Source organism: Anabas testudineus, chromosome 12, assembly GCF_900324465.2.
Source record: "Anabas testudineus chromosome 12, fAnaTes1.2, whole genome shotgun sequence".
Taxonomy (NCBI): Eukaryota; Metazoa; Chordata; class Actinopteri; order Anabantiformes; family Anabantidae; genus Anabas; species Anabas testudineus.
In genome coordinates this window covers 15,374,896-15,396,387 of record NC_046621.1, presented here as the reverse complement: position 1 = coordinate 15,396,387, position 21,492 = coordinate 15,374,896, and the positions used below count along the sequence as shown (strand labels likewise).

The 21,492-nt window shown below is 43.0% G+C and overlaps 1 protein-coding gene across 1 annotated transcript in view; it reads left to right on the top strand.

Moving 5' to 3' along the window:
* Positions 1-21,036, top strand: part of alk (ALK receptor tyrosine kinase) — a 62,128-nt gene extending 41,092 nt beyond the window's left edge. Inside the window, exons 13-25 of the mRNA XM_026356442.1 lie at positions 400-498; positions 4,155-4,310; positions 5,347-5,460; positions 7,935-8,121; positions 8,604-8,694; positions 8,810-8,874; positions 8,980-9,109; positions 9,851-9,948; positions 12,409-12,501; positions 16,168-16,269; positions 16,492-16,626; positions 17,332-17,422; positions 18,079-21,036. Of these exons, the coding sequence (XP_026212227.1) occupies positions 400-498; positions 4,155-4,310; positions 5,347-5,460; positions 7,935-8,121; positions 8,604-8,694; positions 8,810-8,874; positions 8,980-9,109; positions 9,851-9,948; positions 12,409-12,501; positions 16,168-16,269; positions 16,492-16,626; positions 17,332-17,422; positions 18,079-19,182 (2,465 nt within the window). The 3' untranslated portion in view covers positions 19,183-21,036. The remainder of the gene's footprint in view (positions 1-399; positions 499-4,154; positions 4,311-5,346; positions 5,461-7,934; positions 8,122-8,603; positions 8,695-8,809; positions 8,875-8,979; positions 9,110-9,850; positions 9,949-12,408; positions 12,502-16,167; positions 16,270-16,491; positions 16,627-17,331; positions 17,423-18,078) is intronic.
* Positions 21,037-21,492: the final 456 nt, after the last annotated feature.

Sequence of the window (21,492 nt, the reverse complement as noted above, 5' to 3'; positions counted from 1 at the left end):
CTAATGATCCCCAGTAGAAAACTGGGTGATTACGGCAATGAGTCGAACACAGCATAATGCAGGAAAAGAAACAAATGTAAATGAAAAGAAACAGCCGGTAAGCATAATGCAAATATCTGTTACTGTCCTGAAGAATGCAAGAATGAAAAGTGTGTAGTAAATAAATGCAAACGTGCTGTAAATGGAAAAAATCTGGGATTAAAGCAGGTCACACGGCAGCTAGGAAAGCCACACACAACCAATGAAATCTCTGTGTTTGCACGTGGATGATGTGTGAAATGTGCTCTTACATGTTTTTGTTCAGCTCCCATTGACTACACACTGTGTTAATTGGTGTGACTATGGCGCCGAGGTGTTGTCACTTAATTGTGTTGCGGTTGCCATCCTTGTTCTTTTCAGGTGGTAACACCTCCATAGATAACAACCCCAAACATGATGGTGATGATGGCACGTCGTTCCTGGGTCCAGATGGAGAGCCCTTCCTTTATCCTCTGAAAGGTAATGTGAAAGCGTTGTGGGCTGTTTTTTAAAAGACACACACATACACAAACACACACACACACACACACACACACACTCGTCAGCAATCACATTTGCCAAAATTGCATTTGACACCTTCGTAGTCTTTGTAGATGTGTTTGTACTTCACAGAACAATGAGAAAAACTTTCTGCAAATGACATTTTAAATTACATTTAAATTTCTGTTTTCACTTTATGACACCAATGAAGGTTTAAATACAAATGGGTAGAAGACACCTAGAGTTGTTTCCTGGATTGCTAGAGACTGGAGGTTTCATTAACATACCAGATAGAGACAGATAGAGACAGGAACAGCTCATTAAGTCATCTGCTGTTGGCCTCCGCTTTATGCTCGTTGAACATTGGAACTGGACGGGTACTGTACTAGAAGCACAGTCTGAATTTTTAGTTGTAGTGTTGTTCAACATCCATACATCATCTTAAATTCCCTCTTCACTGAGCTCTCCAGAGAAAAAGAGAAAACTAGGAAACAAAGTGCTTTTTAAAACCGTCTCAGTGGGGCTAACGTATACATCTTCCTCTCTCTCTCATTGACTTTTAATAGCTATGATGATGTCTGGTGAGGCGGTGCTTCTTTCAGCAACTACAGTCCTCAATTTATCATTGACCTTAGTTCATTTCCTGCCGAGGAGAAAACCTTCAGAATAAATCTCAACTATAAACAAGAAAAAAAAAACTTTTGGTTGCTTTTCAAACAGCACTGAGTTTTATAGCACACATTGTCTTCATTCCTCTCTATTTGGACTCCCACTGGTTAGTATTCACAGACATTCTAGCTTCATTGGTCTATGTTGTTAATTACAGGAGGACATACAATAGTAAAACCAATCATCAATGTTCAAAGGTTTTAATTAAGCTAAGAACAAAAGATGTCATTTCAGCACAGTCCTTTTCAGTCCTACTGGTTCTATCTCTGTCTTTAGTCTCATTTTAAAGTGCAATGCAGCTCAGTCAGACTGAGACTATGTGACTGGGTTTTATGTTTAAGGTTCTGAGCACACAGGATGCTCCTGCATACCCAGCCTTCATCCTGTTGCCAGCGTGCCACTTCCATTCTTAGCCATACATGTTCAAAACATAACAGAAGCACCACTATGTTAGACAGATGAGATACTGGGCTCAGGCTTAGGAGCTGTTCCTTCTTTTATTCACGCTATTCTCTTTGCATCATTTTGATAGAGGTTGTTTTTAGTTTCATCAGTCCTCAGAACTTTATGTTTCTGTTTTTACCAGGGCTTTGCATCTTGCGGTGAATCCTCTGAGGTTATCCTCATGAATTCTTCTCTTGATCATTGACAAGGAAACATGTGTACCTACATCCTGGAGAGCATTCTTGACTTGCCATGCACGTCAAGAATGTGCTACCTTTGATATCTCAGAAAGGTTTTTTTGCTGTTTTGCGGGGTCCTCAAAGTGACAGACAGCTCTACCTAAAAGTAAATGGCAACTCTGAACTCTGTCTACTCTGAGGCAAGTGGTGTGCAGAGGTGTCCAATTACTTTTGAATCCTTGCATCAGTGGGCACTGTGTGTTAAAAGGTCTGTATCTCCCACTCACTTCTTTCAGTACTGACGTGCACTTACTCAAATGAGACTTGGCATTTTAATGCAGCGTCAGTTATTGTACATTGTATTTTAAGCTGAATGTGCTGCAGCACAGAGCCTGGAGGACAAAACATGAAATTGTCCGAATGATACAGTAACTTTATTTATACCGGACCTTTCAAAACACCGTTATAAATTGCTTTGCAGTAAAAACAAAAAGTAAAATAACATAATAATAAAAAATTCCACCTGTACAGGATATAAACCTTACACTATCTTGGCCAGAGAATAACTCCATGAAGAGAGAGAAAAAGTTCCATAATTTACAGCCAACTGCAAAAATGCCTGAAAATCTGTGTTGTGGTAACCTGCAGGACAAAATATCAGGTTTTAATATCTGTACCTCAATATCTTAAACAATCTAAGATTGATGATATTAAATATCTTCTGTGTAACAGTCAGATTTTAAGGGTATTTGTGGTTGATGTTGTAATGGCAAATGGCAACACCAGTAACTTCCTCCTCTGCGTGCACTGCACTGACAGAGGCCGAGGCTCAAATAAAAGCAGCAGGTGATGCCGGACATCCCTGCAGCGTGCACTGAAAGACCTAAAAAAGGATCAAAAATCATTCCAATAATAGTGACAGAGGCTGACTGGTTAGCAGTACAGTGCCCTAATGGTGTTTCATGTGCATGACAAGGATCTAAGCAAGCTATTGTTCAGCACATTGGAAAATGAGTGGATAGGAATTCTTGCCTAGTTTAAAATATACACTGATCAGCCACAACATTAAATCCACCCTGTGTTTTTAAAGTTGTGGCAGACAGGGGTCAGTGTGGTCGGTCTGTATGCAGCAAGCTGCAATGGATGTTGCAGCTGATCGGTGTAGGTCATTAAATCTTTACTAAATAAACTCAAAGAGAGCAGTTAGAAAGTCCGAGAAATATGTGTAAAAATGAGTGGGGAAGCCTTCATCATCTTCCTTATTCCATCAGAACAGGAAATGAAGCAGGACTTTAAACACACGACCTATAACGCAGAGTATCACACAGGCATATTAGTATGCAGTCGACGTAAGTGCTCGATACATTTGTATTCTTCCTTGGAAATCTTTCAAGTGTTTCTAGGTTAGATTTATGTATTTGCGCTTATAAAACAGATAACAGAAAGATGAGAGAAAATAGATTCAGCAGATGAGTGCATTTGCTTTGCTTACTAAACAGTACAAGCTTTCACAGCCCATAACTAATTCATGTTAGCGATTTGTTCCCGCTTGCTGGGGTTTACAATTAGGAATATTTGTATATTTTTGAATCATTCAAAGAGCACGGCGGCTTCGTTCAGTGATGAACACGCCTCCATTCAGAATCAGTGAATTTATCTACTTTAAGGTGACTGCACCACACACAACATGACGACCGGCCGCGGGTCGATTCTGCACTTGCTGAGTTGTACTGTTCATGAAATTTGATCACAATGGTAATGAAATAGAAAGCACGGTCTTGGATAAGTGCGAGGCGAACAGCTGCGTGGTGATAGTAAACCTGTGGACCATGAATAGAATTCTGATGCCACATTGAAACCCAGACTCAACCAGACCACAGCAGCAGCAGCAGCAGCAGCAGGCGCCACCTCATATGATTGAAGAGATAAAGTGAAGACCACTCACAACTCCAGTAATCAGTGCATTTTCCATAAGTATGAAGCTCACTGTGCTCCTGACTGTGTAAATCGATCATGCTGTTTAATCAGACCTTTAAATTGGGCGGTTTGAATGAGACACCACATGAGGAGATATTTATTGTTGATGTTATTGTTATTATTATTATTGTCTAATATATTGCGTAACTGTGTAGAGTGTGGGTGGTGATAATAAGGAGAGTAACACATAGAAAAACCATCCTCTTACATTCTTTATTTTGAATCACTTCTACTAAATTACATTGTAGTGTTATTGGACTTTTGCTCATTTTACCGGGAGACATCCTATAATGTCTAATCAAGCTCTGTTCAATTTAGAAACCTCTGCTCTGCACCGTGTGTGTGTGTGTGTGTGTGTGCATACAGCTATGGAGGGGGATGGCGAGGTGATCATCAGCCCGGTGCAGAACTGCAGCCACTGTGAGAGCGGCGAATGCCACGAGACCAAGGACAGCATCGTCTGCTACTGCGATGATGACCTCATCCTGGCACCAGATGGGGTGTCCTGCATCAACGCAACAGGTGGGACACGTAGTATCATAGTCCATTTCTCTCTGTTCCACAAAAAAAAAATATGTGAAATGAATCCAAGCTTAAAAATGAGTGAAGCTGTAATTACACCTGTAATAGACTGTGACTCAGTGAATAGATAATGAATTAATCTACAGGTAATTAAGCCTGGGAGGCTCTGTACTTCATTAAATCTTTATCTGAAGAAATATTTTTAATAGCACCTTAATCATTCATAATAATGATCAATCCGTGGGGTAAGCTAACCTGTTCATAAAAATGGATCCACCTGCAGCAGTATTAACCGGCGTGTCCTGGTCTGTGTAATTTATCTTTGTTCTGCAGTCAGATAAAAGCTCTTTATCTTACTGTGTCAAGGATTTTGGATAAAGGTTTTCACCTGGATACTGATGTAGAAACATTACACAATAGATTTCAAATACACTTAATAATGAGCTTAATGAGCCTGAGTTCATGCTGTTAGCTGTGTTCATTAGACCATGCCAACCTTGACTTCATGGGTTAAGCTGTAACAAAGAAATGTAGACAAACCCCACTGGACTGAGAATTGCCTCTTCAATTATGACTTGAACTCTCAGATGAGTAATGCGTATATGACTGTAGGTCTTAAAGGAATTAACATGGTAGAATATCACTTTATAATTTGAAGAAAAATAACAGAGCTATTATCATTTCAGTAATATCCTAATGACCTAGCGGGTCTCCTTGCCCTTTGATTTCCAACTCTGTTCTCAGTAATGACAGGCATTAGATATTTCTGTGATGCTAGGTCATAAAGGACCACAATCTCAATATGGTCGCTCTCATTGTGCAGATTTGTTCTCATCTTCGACAAGTGAAATGAGATGTCCTCTCGCGACACAGGAAAGGAATTGACATGCACCGGCCGTCGCTGCTCCTAAGCTCTGTTGTGTCATCGCTTTCACATCATTAATTAAGTTGGGGATCAGAGTTGCGAAGTGAATGTTAATACTCCTCTGGGGAAGATAACAACTGTGCAACGCTCTTGTTTCCCCTTGTCCTGCAGAGGTGTCTCTGCTGCCTCCCCAGCCGTCTCTCTCCCACCTGGCGCTGGGTCTGTCTGTGGGCACCTCAGCCCTCATCGCTGCTCTGCTGCTGGCTGTGTCCGGCGTCATGATAAGTGAGTATTGCCAAACATCAGTCAGCTACTCTACGGTAAAAAGACACTATTTTTATCATTTATCATCAGATATGATACATGGATTCATTCTCATATTACTTACTCTCACACTTACTGTGTTATATTTCTCTTCTTTCCTGTAAAGACACTGGAAAGCACGTTATCTATACTTTAAAAGAACTTCATTACCCAGCAATCATGTCTCAGCTGAAAGTTAATTACTGTATTAATATATATTCCATGCAAACATTATAACATGATCCCAAAAGAATCCATCATCATCTGGGTACAGATAATACTGTATGCATGTACTGCATGCAAATCCACGAGTCAACTCATATAGTCAATCATTTAATCAGAAGATTTAACAAAAGCGGTGCGGCAGCCTATCACAGTGAAAATGGTCTCACTATGCTCAGTTAAAACACAGATGGGGCCCCTGTGAGCGAGTGACCTGCTGAGCCACAAAGAGATAAAATCAGCAGTTACTTGCGGTTTCAGTTATTTAACAGCAGCAGCTGTGAATGATGTGAGCAGAGCATCTGTTCCCGTGACATTCTGCAGGTGAACCGCACCTCTGAAGTGCTACAAATACAATAAACAAGCATGTGATGTTTTCTTAACTCTGGGCTATTCAGCTGGAAAGCATATGTAAATGACTTTACTAATCATGATTTAGGCCTAAAGTAGGACTGGTTAGATGTATAATAAATGAAGTATAAAGAATACAAATGAGTATGAGACCAAAAAAAATGTTCAAATAATAAATGTCTCAAGCAGATCAGTAGGACACATGAAGAGTAGACTGGGCTGTTCAGGCTCTGTTCCACGACTGCTGCAGGTTTCCAGTCCCTGCTGCACATATTCAGCTTAGAACTGTGGCTCACACTTGATTCATTTAGTGTTAAATTGACATTACATAGTTTTGCATTAATTTAGTTGTGCTTTTATGTCTTTTTGGGAACATTACCTAGCGAAGTAGTGCCGCTGATGGGGATGCCTTTCGTGGGAAAATCTAGAGGAGGAGGGGATCTACTAACATGAGAAGACAAGTGTCAGTGTTGACAGGCCCCAACGTCCCAACGTTGCCTGTGCTGATAGTTCTGTTAATGTGCGAGCAAATATTACGCCATGACTCTCTTGTCACAGTTCCACTGCTGCACAGACACAGACTTTATGGACTTAATTGTGTGAATGTGACAAATTATTTGGCTTCTCTTGTTAGCACAACTCAGTGTAGGCTCAACTGTCAGACAGCAGTCTCTTGTTTTTAACCAGCACAGGTCAGCAGGTCAGATGAGATGTTGCTAACTAACATAAATTCTAAGGGGCCACAAAGCTTGAAATTGCTTCCACCTTGATAAAACACATAAAGATGTCTTATAATAATATTGCTAAGGACAGCATGCAGTGTGATGTGTGGTCTCAACAAAGAGGATAATGACCAAACTGAACAATGTAGCTGACAGTTAAGAGCCAGGCAGCGCCATAAACAACCGGAGAGGTTCACATTACATCACAAACTGCGTCTTCTGTCTGCACGGTAGACACGCGGTTTCTTTCTCTCTGTCACACACTCACACAGTCACACAGTCCGTCTGCCCGGTGCCTCTCAGACGACCTTTAGCAGGTTGTTGTCAGAATAGGAAGTGAGCCCCCTCGGCCAAAGCAGGGATTCCCGTCTGCTTCCAGACTATTACAGCCAGGCATTTGCACTCATTGAGCCATCATCTCTTATACACGCCCATCCTCGCTCTCACACACGCAGACCCTCACACACTTCCAGACTCCCACCTACACTCTCGCGCACACATCAATAGACAAGGCGGGAGCTCACCTCTGTGATGAATGGAACACACTAATGATGGATGGCTGCTTAGCTGGCGGCTGACAGCACTCGTACATTAGACAGCACTTGGTAAATAAATAACTCCCCTGCACACACACACACACACACACACACACACACATGCATGCACACACAAATCCCCGCACATAAACAATTTTCCCTGTGACTAATGTGTTCACAGCCCAGGTTGAGGCTCCTAGCACAGTAAAGTGTGGTTTTGAGAAGAAGCAGTGTTTCGAGCTGTGGGTTATACCTGTACTACATGAAACACAAGAGAAAGGAAGAAGGTCGAAGTCTTCCTGGTTTTGTGTTTGTTTATTTTGTATGACTGCGTTTTTTAACTAGTGCTGTGCAGTGTAATTCTAAAACATTCATATTTTAGATAATAATATTACATCAGATTGAGAGGAATCAATATTCCCCTTACACAAAGCATTTCAGTTTGATATGAAATTGCTGTTGCACCAGGAAAAGGTCTTAACTGTCAACTGTGTTCCACTTTGTGTGCTCCGCCTGCCAGCAATCATTTTCTACTAGATGATGGGTTCAGAGGTTTTGTTTGTTTTTGAACTCGTGGATATCTCAGCAGTGGAATGAATCTCCTCTTTCATTTTCATCTCCCCAGTGTACAGGCGGAAGCACACAGAGCTGCAGTCTATTCAGCTGGAGCTGCAGAGTCCAGACTGCAAGCTTAGTAAGCTGCGGGCCTCCACCATCATGACCGACTACAATCCCAACTACTGCTTCGCTGGCAAGACGGCATCCGTCAACGACCTGAAGGAAGTGCCGCGACGCAACATCTCGCTCACCAGGTGAAATATTCCAAACCCCGGTCTCACCAGCACGTGTGATGAAGTGTGGAATTACTGATTCAAAGATAACAACCGTATGTGAACAGCCGTCTCTAACTTTGTAACAGCTTTCTGTAGTCAGAATGAAAACCTACAAGTGCAAACTATTTCAATAAGGTGGACTCATAAATAGTCGAGCATAGAGGGAGAAGAAGCAGTTAAATAAAGCCTAAAATATTAAAGTAAAGACCGACTGCAGTGATCCAAGTGGCTGAAAAATCATTTTTGCAGTTCTCTTTTCAATTTTTAATGCATCTATAATATGTTTATAGTTCACCAGTTTTTCATTCTTTCTTAGTCTTTATGGTGAATTCTTTTCTCTCAACCCGGGAATATTTCCCAGTTTCTAAGAGTTATGCAAGTCGTGAATCAAGAAGTTCACCATTCCACACTCTTTGGTCTAGAAATCTCAGTTAAACTTAATAACGTGTTTGTGTGTCCAGGGGTCTGGGTCACGGTGCTTTTGGTGAAGTGTACGAAGGGCTGGCAGTGGGGATACCAGGTGAACAGAGTCCACTGCAAGTGGCAGTCAAGGTGAACTCCTAATACCTTTTTCTCTATTTTTTAAAGAATAAACTTTGATAGAGTCGAATCAAACTCAAACTCAAAACCATTTATGCTTTCTGCCATTTTGTACAATTTACAATAGACCCTTCCTGAGGTTTGCTCTGAGCAAGATGAACTGGACTTCCTCATGGAGGCTCTAATCATTAGGTAAGAGCCACTTACGTTATTACCAACGATTCTGCCTCTCATACAGTAACCAGCGAAGACACTTCTCATGCACGTTATTTCTATACTGTGTTTCTCTGCCTGCAGCAAGTTCAGCCACCAGAACATTGTGCGTTGTATAGGAGTGAGTCTGCAGGCCATGCCTAGGTTCATCCTGCTGGAGCTAATGGCAGGAGGAGACCTCAAGACGTTCCTGAGGGAGACCAGGCCCAGGCTGGTGAGACACCCCGCTGGGTTTCACTCAAGTGAACATTTTTATTTCTTTATTTTAAACCACCTTAAGCTGCCACTTCTGTTCTTATTAAGCCCCAGAACTGAACACACCATAGACATTTTAAGCCATGAACTTATCTAGACATCACCTAGAGGAGCTGTATGTGAGAAGGACCTAGAATGGACTTTACTTAGTCAGTCTTCTAGTACATAATCTGTGCATCTGTCTGAGTTGAATTCAGCCATGCTGAGCAGGAATGATGACAATGTTTCTATGATGCAACTGGCACAGCTTTGATGTACTGTAACGCAGCGGGAAGTATTTGCAGTATGTGAAAATGTGTCAGTTCAAACATGTTGCACACAACAGGAGACTGTTCCAGAGTTGCCAGCTGGGTCTTATGTAAGCCCTCACGCAAGAATGCTTTCGTATTGTTCTTATACTTGTTTAGCTGCGCAAACTTGTCATAAATCTCTCTGTTTAAATTTTATTTGTAAGAATTTGTCAGTTTGATTCTCAAAAACGTCACACAAGAATGAAAAAAAAGTATCTCTAATTGCAGCACTTCAGTCTTCAAGATATTTTGGACGACCTAGATTAATTAGAAAATGTTTATTGCATGTGTCGCTGACGAGCAGTACGCATGCAGGAAAGCGTTGTTCTTGAATATGTACTAATATGTACTTTCCAAATTGGCCTCTGATATATTCACTAACGCACAATGTCCCTTATCTCTTTGGGTAGGAGCACCCATCCAGCCTGACCATGGTGGATCTTCTCAATGTAGCCAGAGACATTGCTAAGGGCTGTCAGTATCTGGAGGAAAACCAGTTTATACACAGGTACTCGACTGCACATTTTTCTCAAACAACAGTGATCACCAAAAGCTGTATTGCAAAAATTCCCTTTTTCTTGCCACTGTATGTACATGAAACAAGCAGTCACCCACAGTCATCTGCTGACTTCTCCTCATTATGATGAGCTGCCTGCATCCGTCCAAGTCTAACATATGGACTCTGCATGCTTTCTGCCTTTCGTATGATAGCAGAAAGGACAAATGATGAGTTTAGCATCAGAGTAGCCAGATGGGGTTGCCGGCTTGCCTCTTTACGGTCTGCATCCAAGACACAAGTCAACAGAGTGCCCCCTCCATATCCACATTCACAGCAGTTGGTGAACCAGAGGGTGTGCCTAAAGAAATCTGAAAACCTGTCTTGTACAGATCTTCTTCATGAATGGTCATGAGGAAAGTCAATACCAGGTGAGAATGGGAAATGCTGACGTCAGAGTCAATTTAAGCACATCCCATTTTTGCCACGTCTGTCTTTGACTTCCTAGGAATTGGCCAATTACAGCTGAGGCCTATAAATACTTGTTTGCCCCAACGTGGCACAGGGAAGCCCCATCAATCCATTTAACAGCTGACTCTTCTCCAGAGGCTCGTGATCTCCTATACAGTCAACTTTTCTGCCAGACCTCCATTAAAATTCATCCTAATGCTGTCCTTGAGACTTGTTATGGAGGTGTGTGTACTCGGGGGTTGAGTAAAGGGCAGGTGAGCACTGCTGGGTGCAGGAGTAGCTGCTACTCCCAAAATGCAGCTTTCTCTCTCTGGGATTACTGGATTGACGATGAGCTGCGGTGTGCTCCAGCAGGTAAAATCACTGGGTTAGTGCCGTCTGAAAACAACGTACTGGCTTTTGTGTTTCTCTGTGCTCATTTCTGTAGTGGTATGTATCTATTTTCTTTCCAATTTACACAGTGGAAATTATAGTCACCTGAAAAGAAGCAGCGTGCTGAGGAGAGTCTGGTTTAATGCAGCAGCAGGTGTAAATATACACAGACTGTTCTCTTAAGTGCTGCAGTGAAATGGGTCTTTAAGCAGTTAAGACTGACTGTAAATAAGGTCTACAGTATGAGGCCAGTTAACTTCATTTTAATAACAGCCTGCTCTCACATCACTGTGCTGCATGTACAATAGCGCTGTGTCCTTCCCTTAAGCCCTCAGCTAGCAGGCTGTGACAGCCACTGCTGAATTTCAAGGCTCGTCCTTGCCTACAAGCAAAAAGCAAATCATTTGCATAAATTCTTCCAAGCCATTAAACAAAGACTAGTCAGATTTAGCAAAAGCACCTCATGAGAAAGGATCTTGTGAAAGTGTTGGTGTGTCTGGTGGCGTATACGTGCACTACGTGCACTCCCACACACTGATCTTATTCATACTCTGATTAAGGAAGATGAACCCCCCCACACACACATTTAACTGCTTCGGTTACAATTGGGCTGATGTAGAATGAAATAAAAAAAAAAAGGCATTGTTGCTGTTTTTCATGCCAAATAATTTAATATGGAACTTGAAATAGTGCAATAATATTTTAAGTTGAATAGTTCTAAACATTTTTGGCATATTGAAGTGGGGCAACCATGCATTATGAAGACCCCGTCTTAAAAAGCCCTCAGTTTAAATCATTCTGAACTATTACTTTATCCTCATTGTGTCATTCCTCATCTCGGTTCATCAGAGTGTGGAGGCCAAACATCAAAACAATGTGTTGCTCTCTACGCTACTCACAGAGCTTAGTACTGAGGATTGAATCGCTACTAGTTTTTCATTTCCAGCCCTCTCATGATCTAGTTTGAGCACGGTGTCACATGATGTTATTTTGATGCTAAATTCTGGGTGTTCATTGGCCCCAGCGCGCAGCTCGTCTCCAGTTTGATGAGAGGCAGCGCGCTCACGACGTCACGTCTTAAGATGTTAAGAAATTTAGGAGCCTGGGGAGCAGAATGCAGTGTGTGGGCTGCATTTCCTGTTCCCCAAACAAGAATACAGCACGCTGTGGATGAACTACTGTATTTTCTACAACAATAACCAACCCAGTACAGTGTAAATATGAATTTTCTCTTCTAACCCACTCCCTGTACTTACTGGAGCACATATCATTTCTTTCCTCTGGATGCACCATGTGGGCAGAGTCATAAAGGCCCAGTAAGATACAGTACTGTACAGCGTGCCAGCTCGCTCTGGGCAGCTTCGTAGTTCCACCAAACTTCAGATCCAACAGGGGAGTGTCTGTGCGTGTGCCATGCACTGAGCCTCTTATGGATGCAGATATAACAAAGTTAAACTAGCTAAGAGACAAGTTAATAGCCGAGCTGTGTGTGAATGTCAGTGTTCAGTATGTCTGGCTGTTCCAAGCGTCACACACTCATTTCTACTACACACTCATAGATGTGTAATTCGGACTTGGACAGTTCTAGTGAGCCTGTGAGTCACTGTGTGCATTTTTCTCTTCTTTCAGGGACATTGCAGCGCGGAATTGCTTGTTGACCTGCAAAGGGCTGGGCCGTGTTGCCAAGATTGGAGATTTTGGAATGGCTCGAGACATTTACAGGTACAGTCGTAACACAGATCACTGACTGATCAGTGACCGGACAGCAGCAACGTTTGACTCAGCTGATCACATTCAGTTGAATCGAGTCCAGATGAGGTCCAAAGGGGGCCTGGACCACAGAAAGATCCAGCTCACTGCAAATTGAGAAGCAACAAAAGAAAATGTGTATTTGAAATATAAGCATGTGGAGAAACTGCTAGTTCCAGCATGCAGTGGAGCCCTGACAGATATAGTACAATCATATTTGATCAGAATATTAAAGATATTTATCTGAATCAAATCACTTTATTCAAGATTTACACTGAATACAGAAGACTACTAGACTATACTAGAAATACTCTTAAAGGCAGTTTGGCACAATTCAACTCCCAGTTCCTCCTGGACACATGTCACGACATGACACTGACACTGAGATCACTGATGTAGGATGGATGTATGTCATTATAGGGCGTCATACAGTAGACCAACTATTAATAATATGTATACCCCTCATCAATACTATAGCATGTATATTATATTCACCTTCTTATGACTGTGTTGAAACATCCACGATTCAATAAGGCACTAATTAATTTAATCTATTTTAAAGATGGTGTTGTTTTTTGTCTCCCATTTGATGTAAAGGCAGTGGTACTGTATATATTATGGAGACTCACCATCACATTGGTGTACTGCTGCCTTATTTTAATCGACATCACCTCGTCTGTAGCCCCAGTGGCATCTCATTATTCTTTGCTCAAACTTTTTAATATAGCTACCACTGTTTCACATGACACCATTTAAATGAATGCACAATCCGGCAGGGAAATCTCCCAACCCTTTCATCCGGTTAGAAATTAGAGCAGGGGAACTGTGTCACAACATTCAGCTGTATCAACGAGCGAGCTTTCAAATCAGCCGATGGAAACTCACATGAGAGCAAAGTCATTCTCAGAGTAACCGTAAAAAGGCTGTTGCACAATACCCTCGGGGAGCCACGTTAGGAACGTTTGATTTAATTGCTGATGTCAGTTTTTCAGGTGTCTCGCTGTGATTTCATTTTTATCTCTCAGCCTGGAGTCGCGGTTCCAGCACTGGGCGTTTTTTTTTTTTCTTTTTTATTGTCATTGGTTTTATGTTGAAAGGGGAGGGGAGGGTGTTTAGGCACAGAAGCACTGAGCCATCGGTGTGTTATTTTTTGCTGGTTCATGATGTGGCCCTGCTGCTATGTGAAGAGGGACATGGGAGTCCTTTTGAGACTGTCACAGGCGATGGGCGTCACAGTGAGGGACCAGGACAAGGCTTAATGTCAGCTTTTTATATTTGGTGAGGTAACCCACAGGCGGTCTTGCACATGGCCTCTCGCACATAAATGTACTCACACAGTCTCACACACTCACGTCTGCACACCGGTGATGCGGTGGTAAATACAAAGCTGGCCAGTAAACAGCTGCTATTTGAACCATATTCTCCCAGGAATGATTATAATAATCATTAGATTAGAATAATGACAGTGTGGTGCACATACATATAGACACATAAACACTGGGGCAGAACAAAGGCGTTAAACTCACAGCACACAGGGGCATTAGGCTCCACACTGTGTCCTCAGGTGCACGTTCTACTATCTTACTTTCCATTTAACAGGTCTGTTCTGTGCCTTTGTCTCCTGCTGTTAGTTTTTCCCTCTTAATACTTCTCTACCTTCCAGCATGCTCACTGCACACAGGAAAACACACGTATAAAACACCTCCATTTGTGCTATAGATTTCCTGGGAATGCATATAAGCCTCCTTAATCTTGCAGCTCAGCTTTCAGCCTGTGTTGGTGATGTTAGCAGTAGTAATAAATATGTCCATAAAAACCCGATGCTGAAAAAGAGGTCGAGCTACTGATAAGTGGATTATCAGCCTTATGCTCTACATTTAATCATCACTGGATCTTTTCAAAATATTTCAGCATTTTTTTATACAGACAGATAACACACTGAATAGCAATATCCAAACATTTCATATGTCCAGGTCATGTTTTTTTTAAAAGGTGTATTTTATTTAGAGGTCAGAAAAGGCACCTGCTGCAAATATACTGCAGTAGCGTCAGTCTGCACAGCGCCCACTGGCACAGCTGTTATTGATGCAGACCGCTCCGCTTCCTTATAGTGGGATCGACAGGAAAATTAGCAGGATGCATCGCAAGGGGAGACACAGTAGAAGAGATGGTGGCAGAATTCTGTTGTCTAATTGCAGGCTTAGAAACGGAGGAGGTAACGGATCCCCATCACTGAACTGATCGTGTTGTTCTAAGTGAAGGTGAAGGTGAAGGTGTGAATGGAGGGGTTGAGGGTACTGTATCACATGTCACCTCCACCCACTGCTCCCCTTAAGATGCTACACAGCTGTAGCTCTAACACCAAATGGTGACGGCTGGTTTTTATTTGCCTTGACGAATAAAATGAAGGAAATGAAGTCTATTCTTCATGTTCTCGCACTGAGCAATGAGGAGTTTTGGTTTGTTCAGACCAACCTGCTTTAATGACTGAAGCTCAGACATTTTGCACTTTGCTGAGCAATTATCTTGAAATCCTCCCTACACTAAGAAGAAATGTGGTGGGTCGGGACTTTGTGTGCCATATGTAAGGAGCTCAGTCTGCCAAGACTTTGTTTATTGTCTCATATTTTATTCAAGCTGCGACTGTCTTGTTTTATTCTGTGCTGCCACGTTTCTTAAGAATTTGATATTCTTTTTGTTTCTCTTCTTTTTAGCTTTTATTTGGTCGGGGAATGCCAACTGAGCACTGTGTTCTTTTCTCATCCTGCTTCACATTCACACCTGGGAGCTGCCCACTGTAATTACAGTAGCGTGCAGACATGTGCGGCTCCAGCAGAGCAGTTGGTGCTTCACTTGTCTAGTTTTTGAAGGAAAAGAGAAAAGGCCTAGAGAGTGGAACTGGCAACTTACCAGTGGCAAACGTGTGTCCACGGGCTATTACAGTCCTATTTATTACGGAGCTGTTTACAAACAAGTGCATAGAGAATACAGTGTCATTTTTATGACAGAGTCACTGGGAGGAAAAGAAAGTAGTCCTCTGCAACAGCAACCTGTGTAAATGACTTTTCCCCAGCCAAACACAGCTGACACCACTTAACTGTGATCTTGATACAGGACACCATGATGGATATGAAACCTCGCAGCACTCACTTCGTGTCTCCTTCACCGTGCGCCTCGAGCAGGGAGGGATGAACCACGCAGTGACCTCTATCAGCACCAAAAATCAGATAATTTCTCGAGCAACGCAGGGCACAAGACAGCGTTAAAAACGGCTCAGACGGGGCTCGGCCTGGCGAAAAATCTCCCTCTTTCCTCTCGGCGAGATAAGAAGTTCTTAAAGGGTCTCTCAACATGTTAGGAGGCTGAAAAACGAGATTGGATCAGAGCGCTGATACAGCCGCTGACAAACAGTGAATTAATTGCTAGATGTGAGAATTTTTCTTCCCCTCTGTTTGTCAGGGCACTGGTGTTGCCATGGAGATGGTACTGCAAACTACAAATTAGATTTCATTTTAAAATTGTTCCTTTATTATTATAAGCGAAAAAACCCAATATTGTATAGCATCGCTAGCAACCACATGGTTGGTCATCAAGCTTTTAACTATTCATATGTGTGTGTGTGTGTGTGTGTGCGCGCAGAGCAAGCTACTACAGGAAGGGTGGGCGTGCCATGTTGCCAGTGAAGTGGATGCCACCTGAAGCCTTCATGGAGGGCATCTTCACATCTAAAACAGACACATGGTGAGACTCCTTCTCTTTAACGGGCCTCAGAGAGAACTGCGCTCACCTCCGCTGTGCTCTCCCGCCCTTTCGTTTCTTTACCTCCCTCTGTCCTTTGATCCCTTCTCATGTGTTTTCATTCCTTGTCTTGCCTCTCTGTGCTTTCTTCTTTCACTCTTCAGCTCTGATGGTGCTTATAGTTGATATAGTGACTAATCCTTCCCCATCGTCCGCCTCCCTCAGGTCATTTGGGGTTCTACTGTGGGAGATTTTCTCACTGGGCTACATGCCGTATCCAAGCCGCAGTAACCAAGAAGTGTTGGAGTTTGTAACCAATGGTGGAAGAATGGACCCTCCTAAAAACTGCCCCGGGCCAGTGTAAGAGCAGACCCACCCACCCACACACACACACACACACACACACACAAGCAGCCGGCATTAACATGCTGCAAATGGACACAACACCATTGTGATTCCACGAGGTCTGACTTCGCTTTTCTGTTTCCTAGAAACCATGCTCAGTTGTACATGACGAACACTCGAACATTGTTTTGTCACAAACTCGCATTGTTCTCCATCCAAAAAACCCCGACACAGACGCAGTGAGAGAGCTTCTCATAAAGAAGACAGGGTTTCATGTTCACCTCCCAGGTTTAAAGAAGTCACAGCTAAAAAAAAAAAAACGTTTCCATCTCATATGAACTCAGTTATACAACATATATGAGCTGATGCTTCTTACTCTCTTCTACTCACATCCCAACCTCTCATTTGCTGGCCTGCTGGACACATTTTGCACCCTGTCTTCCATCTTCTTGGAGTATTAAGTAGTAGTATTAAGGAGGATTAAAAAAAACAGCCGGTGGCGTTCTATTAATCTGAAGTTGAAGTGCTCCTTTTGCCCACTAACACAATCAGTCAAACTGGTGGGAGTTCACAATTGAATTTTACATGAACTGATCAAAACAGCTAAAATAAGAATCTGTCAGAATAGATCCACCAGGTAACTGTTAGAGCGAGAGAGATGCTACTGGTCAGCCGTCTGCATAGAACATGTTTTCATCAACACTTTCTGTGTGTGTTCAGGTACCGTATAATGACCCAGAGCTGGCAGCACCAGCCTGAAGACAGACCTAACTTCTCCACAATCCTGGAGAGAATTGATTACTGCTTACAGGTAACTGACAGTGTGCGGTTTAGTCCATCGTGTCCATATCCGATTGTGATTTTACAGAACGATATTGTTCAATTTAAATTGTGATTACTATCTTTAAATTAATTCCTCCCCTGTCTCGGTTGTCAATAAATAATTACTCCATATAAACATGTAAACCTGCATAATATAAATATAATATATTATGCATTAATATAAATCTATCTGCCATTTTAGAGTTTTTACATTTCTTCAACAGGTCACAGAAAAGTCCATTTATAGTTTTATTGAGGTTTCTTTAAAAAAAAAAAAAAGAATTACTCAAAAACCATTTAGCTCACAATGCATATTATATATTATATATAGTATATTATATTATATAAGCAGTATATTTGACATGACAAAAGAATTTTCATAACCATGTCTTCCAAACAGCTTCAGGCAACACAGACAGACAAACAGACAACCCTCTAATCAAATTTAACTTCCGATCTGTCTGTTTGATTGAAATTATAAATGGATCCATTTAACTAGTTTCAATAACCCATAATGAAATTGAACTTGCAATGTCATTTAGCATTACATTGAGGTGGACAGGTGTCCATTCCATTTATCCACATAAACATTACATCTACCAGCTTGATTTGATGCACAGTGCTGATTTGTTACCCCCATTCCAGGACCCCGATGTGGTGACCATGCCCTTGCCTATAGAGTATGGACCAATCCCTGAGGAGGAGGAGCGTGTACCAGTGCGCCCTGATGACCCTTCAGCTCCGGCTGTGCTGGTGAACGCCCAGGTGCCTGATGGGGAGGCTCCACAGCCACCGCCATCCTACCCCACAGAGGAGAGCCGCAGAGGGGTGGAGCACCCCGCCGTGACCAGCGCTGCATCAGAGGCCAAAGCACAGCCGTCCGCTCAGCCCCACATTAACTCAGCCCCACCCCCGTTTCTCCACCAGCAGCCTCATACGCAGACCTCCATCACCATGACAACCACGGTCACCTCCACAGCCATTTCCACACTCACTGCCAAGGGAGCTCATGTCACCACCCAGCCCAGCCCTGAGGGGGGCCACATTAACCTGGCATTCACCCAGGGCCACCCGCCAGAAAAGGAGGGCCACAACGGGAAGAGCACCAGCCTCTGGAACCCCACTTACGGATCGTGGTTCCTGCAGCAGCAGCAGAGGAAGCAGCAGCAGCAGAGGCAGGCGGGGGTGGGGGGAGCGGGAGGCAGCAGCGGCAGGGTGCCTGGCGAGGGACAGGAGCACATGGGCCGGACCGTGGCTGAGGTGGCGGGGGCGCTGGGTCTTCAGCACCAGCACAAGCAGCTCCAGCATCAGCTCCAGCAGCAACACCAGCTCCAGCTGCTGCACCACCATCAGCAGCAGCAGGGTCTTTGTAGACCTCTGTTACCCCCACCACCCCCTCCCGCTGCCCAGTCACCTCTGCTTTTAGATTCAGCCGCCTTGCCCCCAGTCCCCCTCTACAGACTGAGAAGATTCCCCTGCGGGAACATCGGCTACGGCTACCAGGAGCAAGGCCTGCCGCTGGAGGCCGCCCATGGCAACCCTAACCCCCCTCCACCACCACCTCCCTCACAACAGGGCACCTCCATGCCCTCCTCTGCAGCTCACCAGAGGGGGGCCTCTATTCCCACCTCGATGTCTATGGGCCGGTCGGGTATATCCGAGGACAGCCGTCCACTGCTTGTCACCATGGGGACAGTGCAGGACCCCCGGCTGCCCAGGATGGAGGGCCACAACGCCACCGTGCTTTAGCTCACATGCTTGTCCTGCTGCTGATTTTCAGGCCCTGTCTTTGAAGGCTGTGTTCGGGAAACACGGCTGCAAACACTGTGTCAGGACAGAGACTGTTCTACATCACCCCCACCACCCCTACGACCGCCATTTTGGTTCCTTCTCACCGAAACCGAGCTGATTGAGTCCATCTGGCTTTTATCACGGGAATCCTGGAGGTGTGTTAAAATCCCCAGTGGATGCCGAAGCACATCAGACAGAGTTGAAAAGTTTTAGGAGGCAAAGTGTAGACTAAAGGCTACTTTTAAGAGTTTCAAAAAGTATTTTTTCAACACTGGAGGGACTTTGACTGAGTAAGAATACAAAGAATCAAGTAGAGAGTATGTGAAACAGGAAGACAACTTTCCCTGAGGCGTCTTCATGACTATTAGACGGATTCAAATCTCTATATTTTACAAGAAATAAAACTTGAGTCCCAAACGTTGGTGGCCAGTTTAACTGTGGCAACCCTGCGGTTGTCTCCAGTTGCCAGCCAACGCGTCGGTTCTCCTGCGGAACCCCACACTGCTCCTTCGCCACATGCTTTTGGAAAAACAACAGTGTGGCAGATCACTTGTATCGGACTCTTTTTCAAAGAACACAACCGAATTGGACACTGGATTAACAGAGACATTTATACTCCGAAAAAAAAAAAAAAAAAAACACTGGGAAAATGTGTTTTGTTGGTGTTTGCTTGCCTGCTTGTTTATTTATTCATTCGTTTATTTATTATTTGGAAGTGGCTCGATAAGTTATTAATGAACATGCTTCATTCAGACATTCATTTGACACCCCCTGGTTTTCACTTTAGCTTTGGTAATAGCTAACCCACCCAGCAGTGCGGGAGGATTTGTTATAGAATCAGCCGTGTCCTTTAAGGTGGAGCAGGTGGATAAACTGAGCACTGAAGCCGGCCGGGGAGATCATTTGACTTAAGATTTAAACACAAGCCAACATTTGAGATTTCAGCTTTTTGTTATTGCTGGGGATCTGCCAGAACTCGCTTGTCCCTGCTACTATTGAAATCACTCTCCTTTTGTTCACAACTTCATTTTGTTGAAAGAGTGCTTTGAGAAAGTGAAGTTTAGTTTTTCTTTCAGTAACCTTTTATTAATTCATTCCTTGTTTTAAAAAAAAAAAAAGTTGCTTTCCTTTCTTTGTCTGGATATAGAAACATAGTGGATATTGCTGAATCAATCTTAACCTTCAAATTGCTATCTGGAAGCACTCGACGTTCTTAAATTTGCATATTTTATCTTTTCTATTATAGGATGAGTGTTGTGGAATACAAATGAGTCTGAGTGAAAAGTTTGAATACAAACTGCTTTTTGCTCCACATTTGAATGAAACCCAGGGCCAGTCTCATTCCACTCATTTTCACAGCCATGGTGTTAATACCCGTCTGTGTTTAAAGTCCGCTTCTTTCAGTTGGAGTACAGTTAAGCACAGTAAAGCTAGAAAATGACACCAGGAGTGCGGCAGTGTCGATACTTTAGTGAATGGCAACTCTTTTCTTTTTCTTTTTTCTTTTTTATTTGATGCTTTTGCTTGACTGTATTTGGCAACCCTGTCAGTCCGTCCGCTGCGAGGCACTGATGACCTGTGTGTATATGTCATACCACTCAGTGACTGATCAAGACAATGAGCAAGTTCAATGTTGGCTAATGAGAAGTATTTTTGCTTTGTCTCCGGTACCTGTGTTTAAAACAATCATCTGTGTTCATCTCCATCATCCCATGTAAAAAGACAAACTGAACTGCACCTGTAAATGTTGTAATTATAAAGTATTCTACTATGGCTCTGGTAAAAAGCTGTAAATTGCCCTTCAGAAGACATTCACCAAAATTAATAAATTACTATATAATAACTGTTTCGCACTGGCCTATGATTACTCTTAGAACGTCAACGTCCAAGTGCTTTTGCCATCTCTCCTTGGCAGAGGCATGTTACTGGCAGCATAAATGATAATTGACAAAGCGATATTGTTAAAAGAAAAAGAAGTAGCAGTAATAGAAGAGGAGTTGGGGCTTATTAACACCAGCTACTAGTCACATGACCTTTTCTTATGATGGAGCTGCACGTTTTACCATCACTACATGACAGTGAGGTGCTGCTGACTGAAGCTTCACTAGCTGGTCTCGTGTGTTTGTTCTCTCTTCAGGTCGGCACAGTCTTCATTGGTGTCCTCCTGGTTTTATATCTCATCTGATCCAACTTTTAGGGGAAGTTCAAAGCAGCCTGCTGCATGTGGTAATTTACTCATCACTTACACTGTTGGTTCATTGTAGCCTC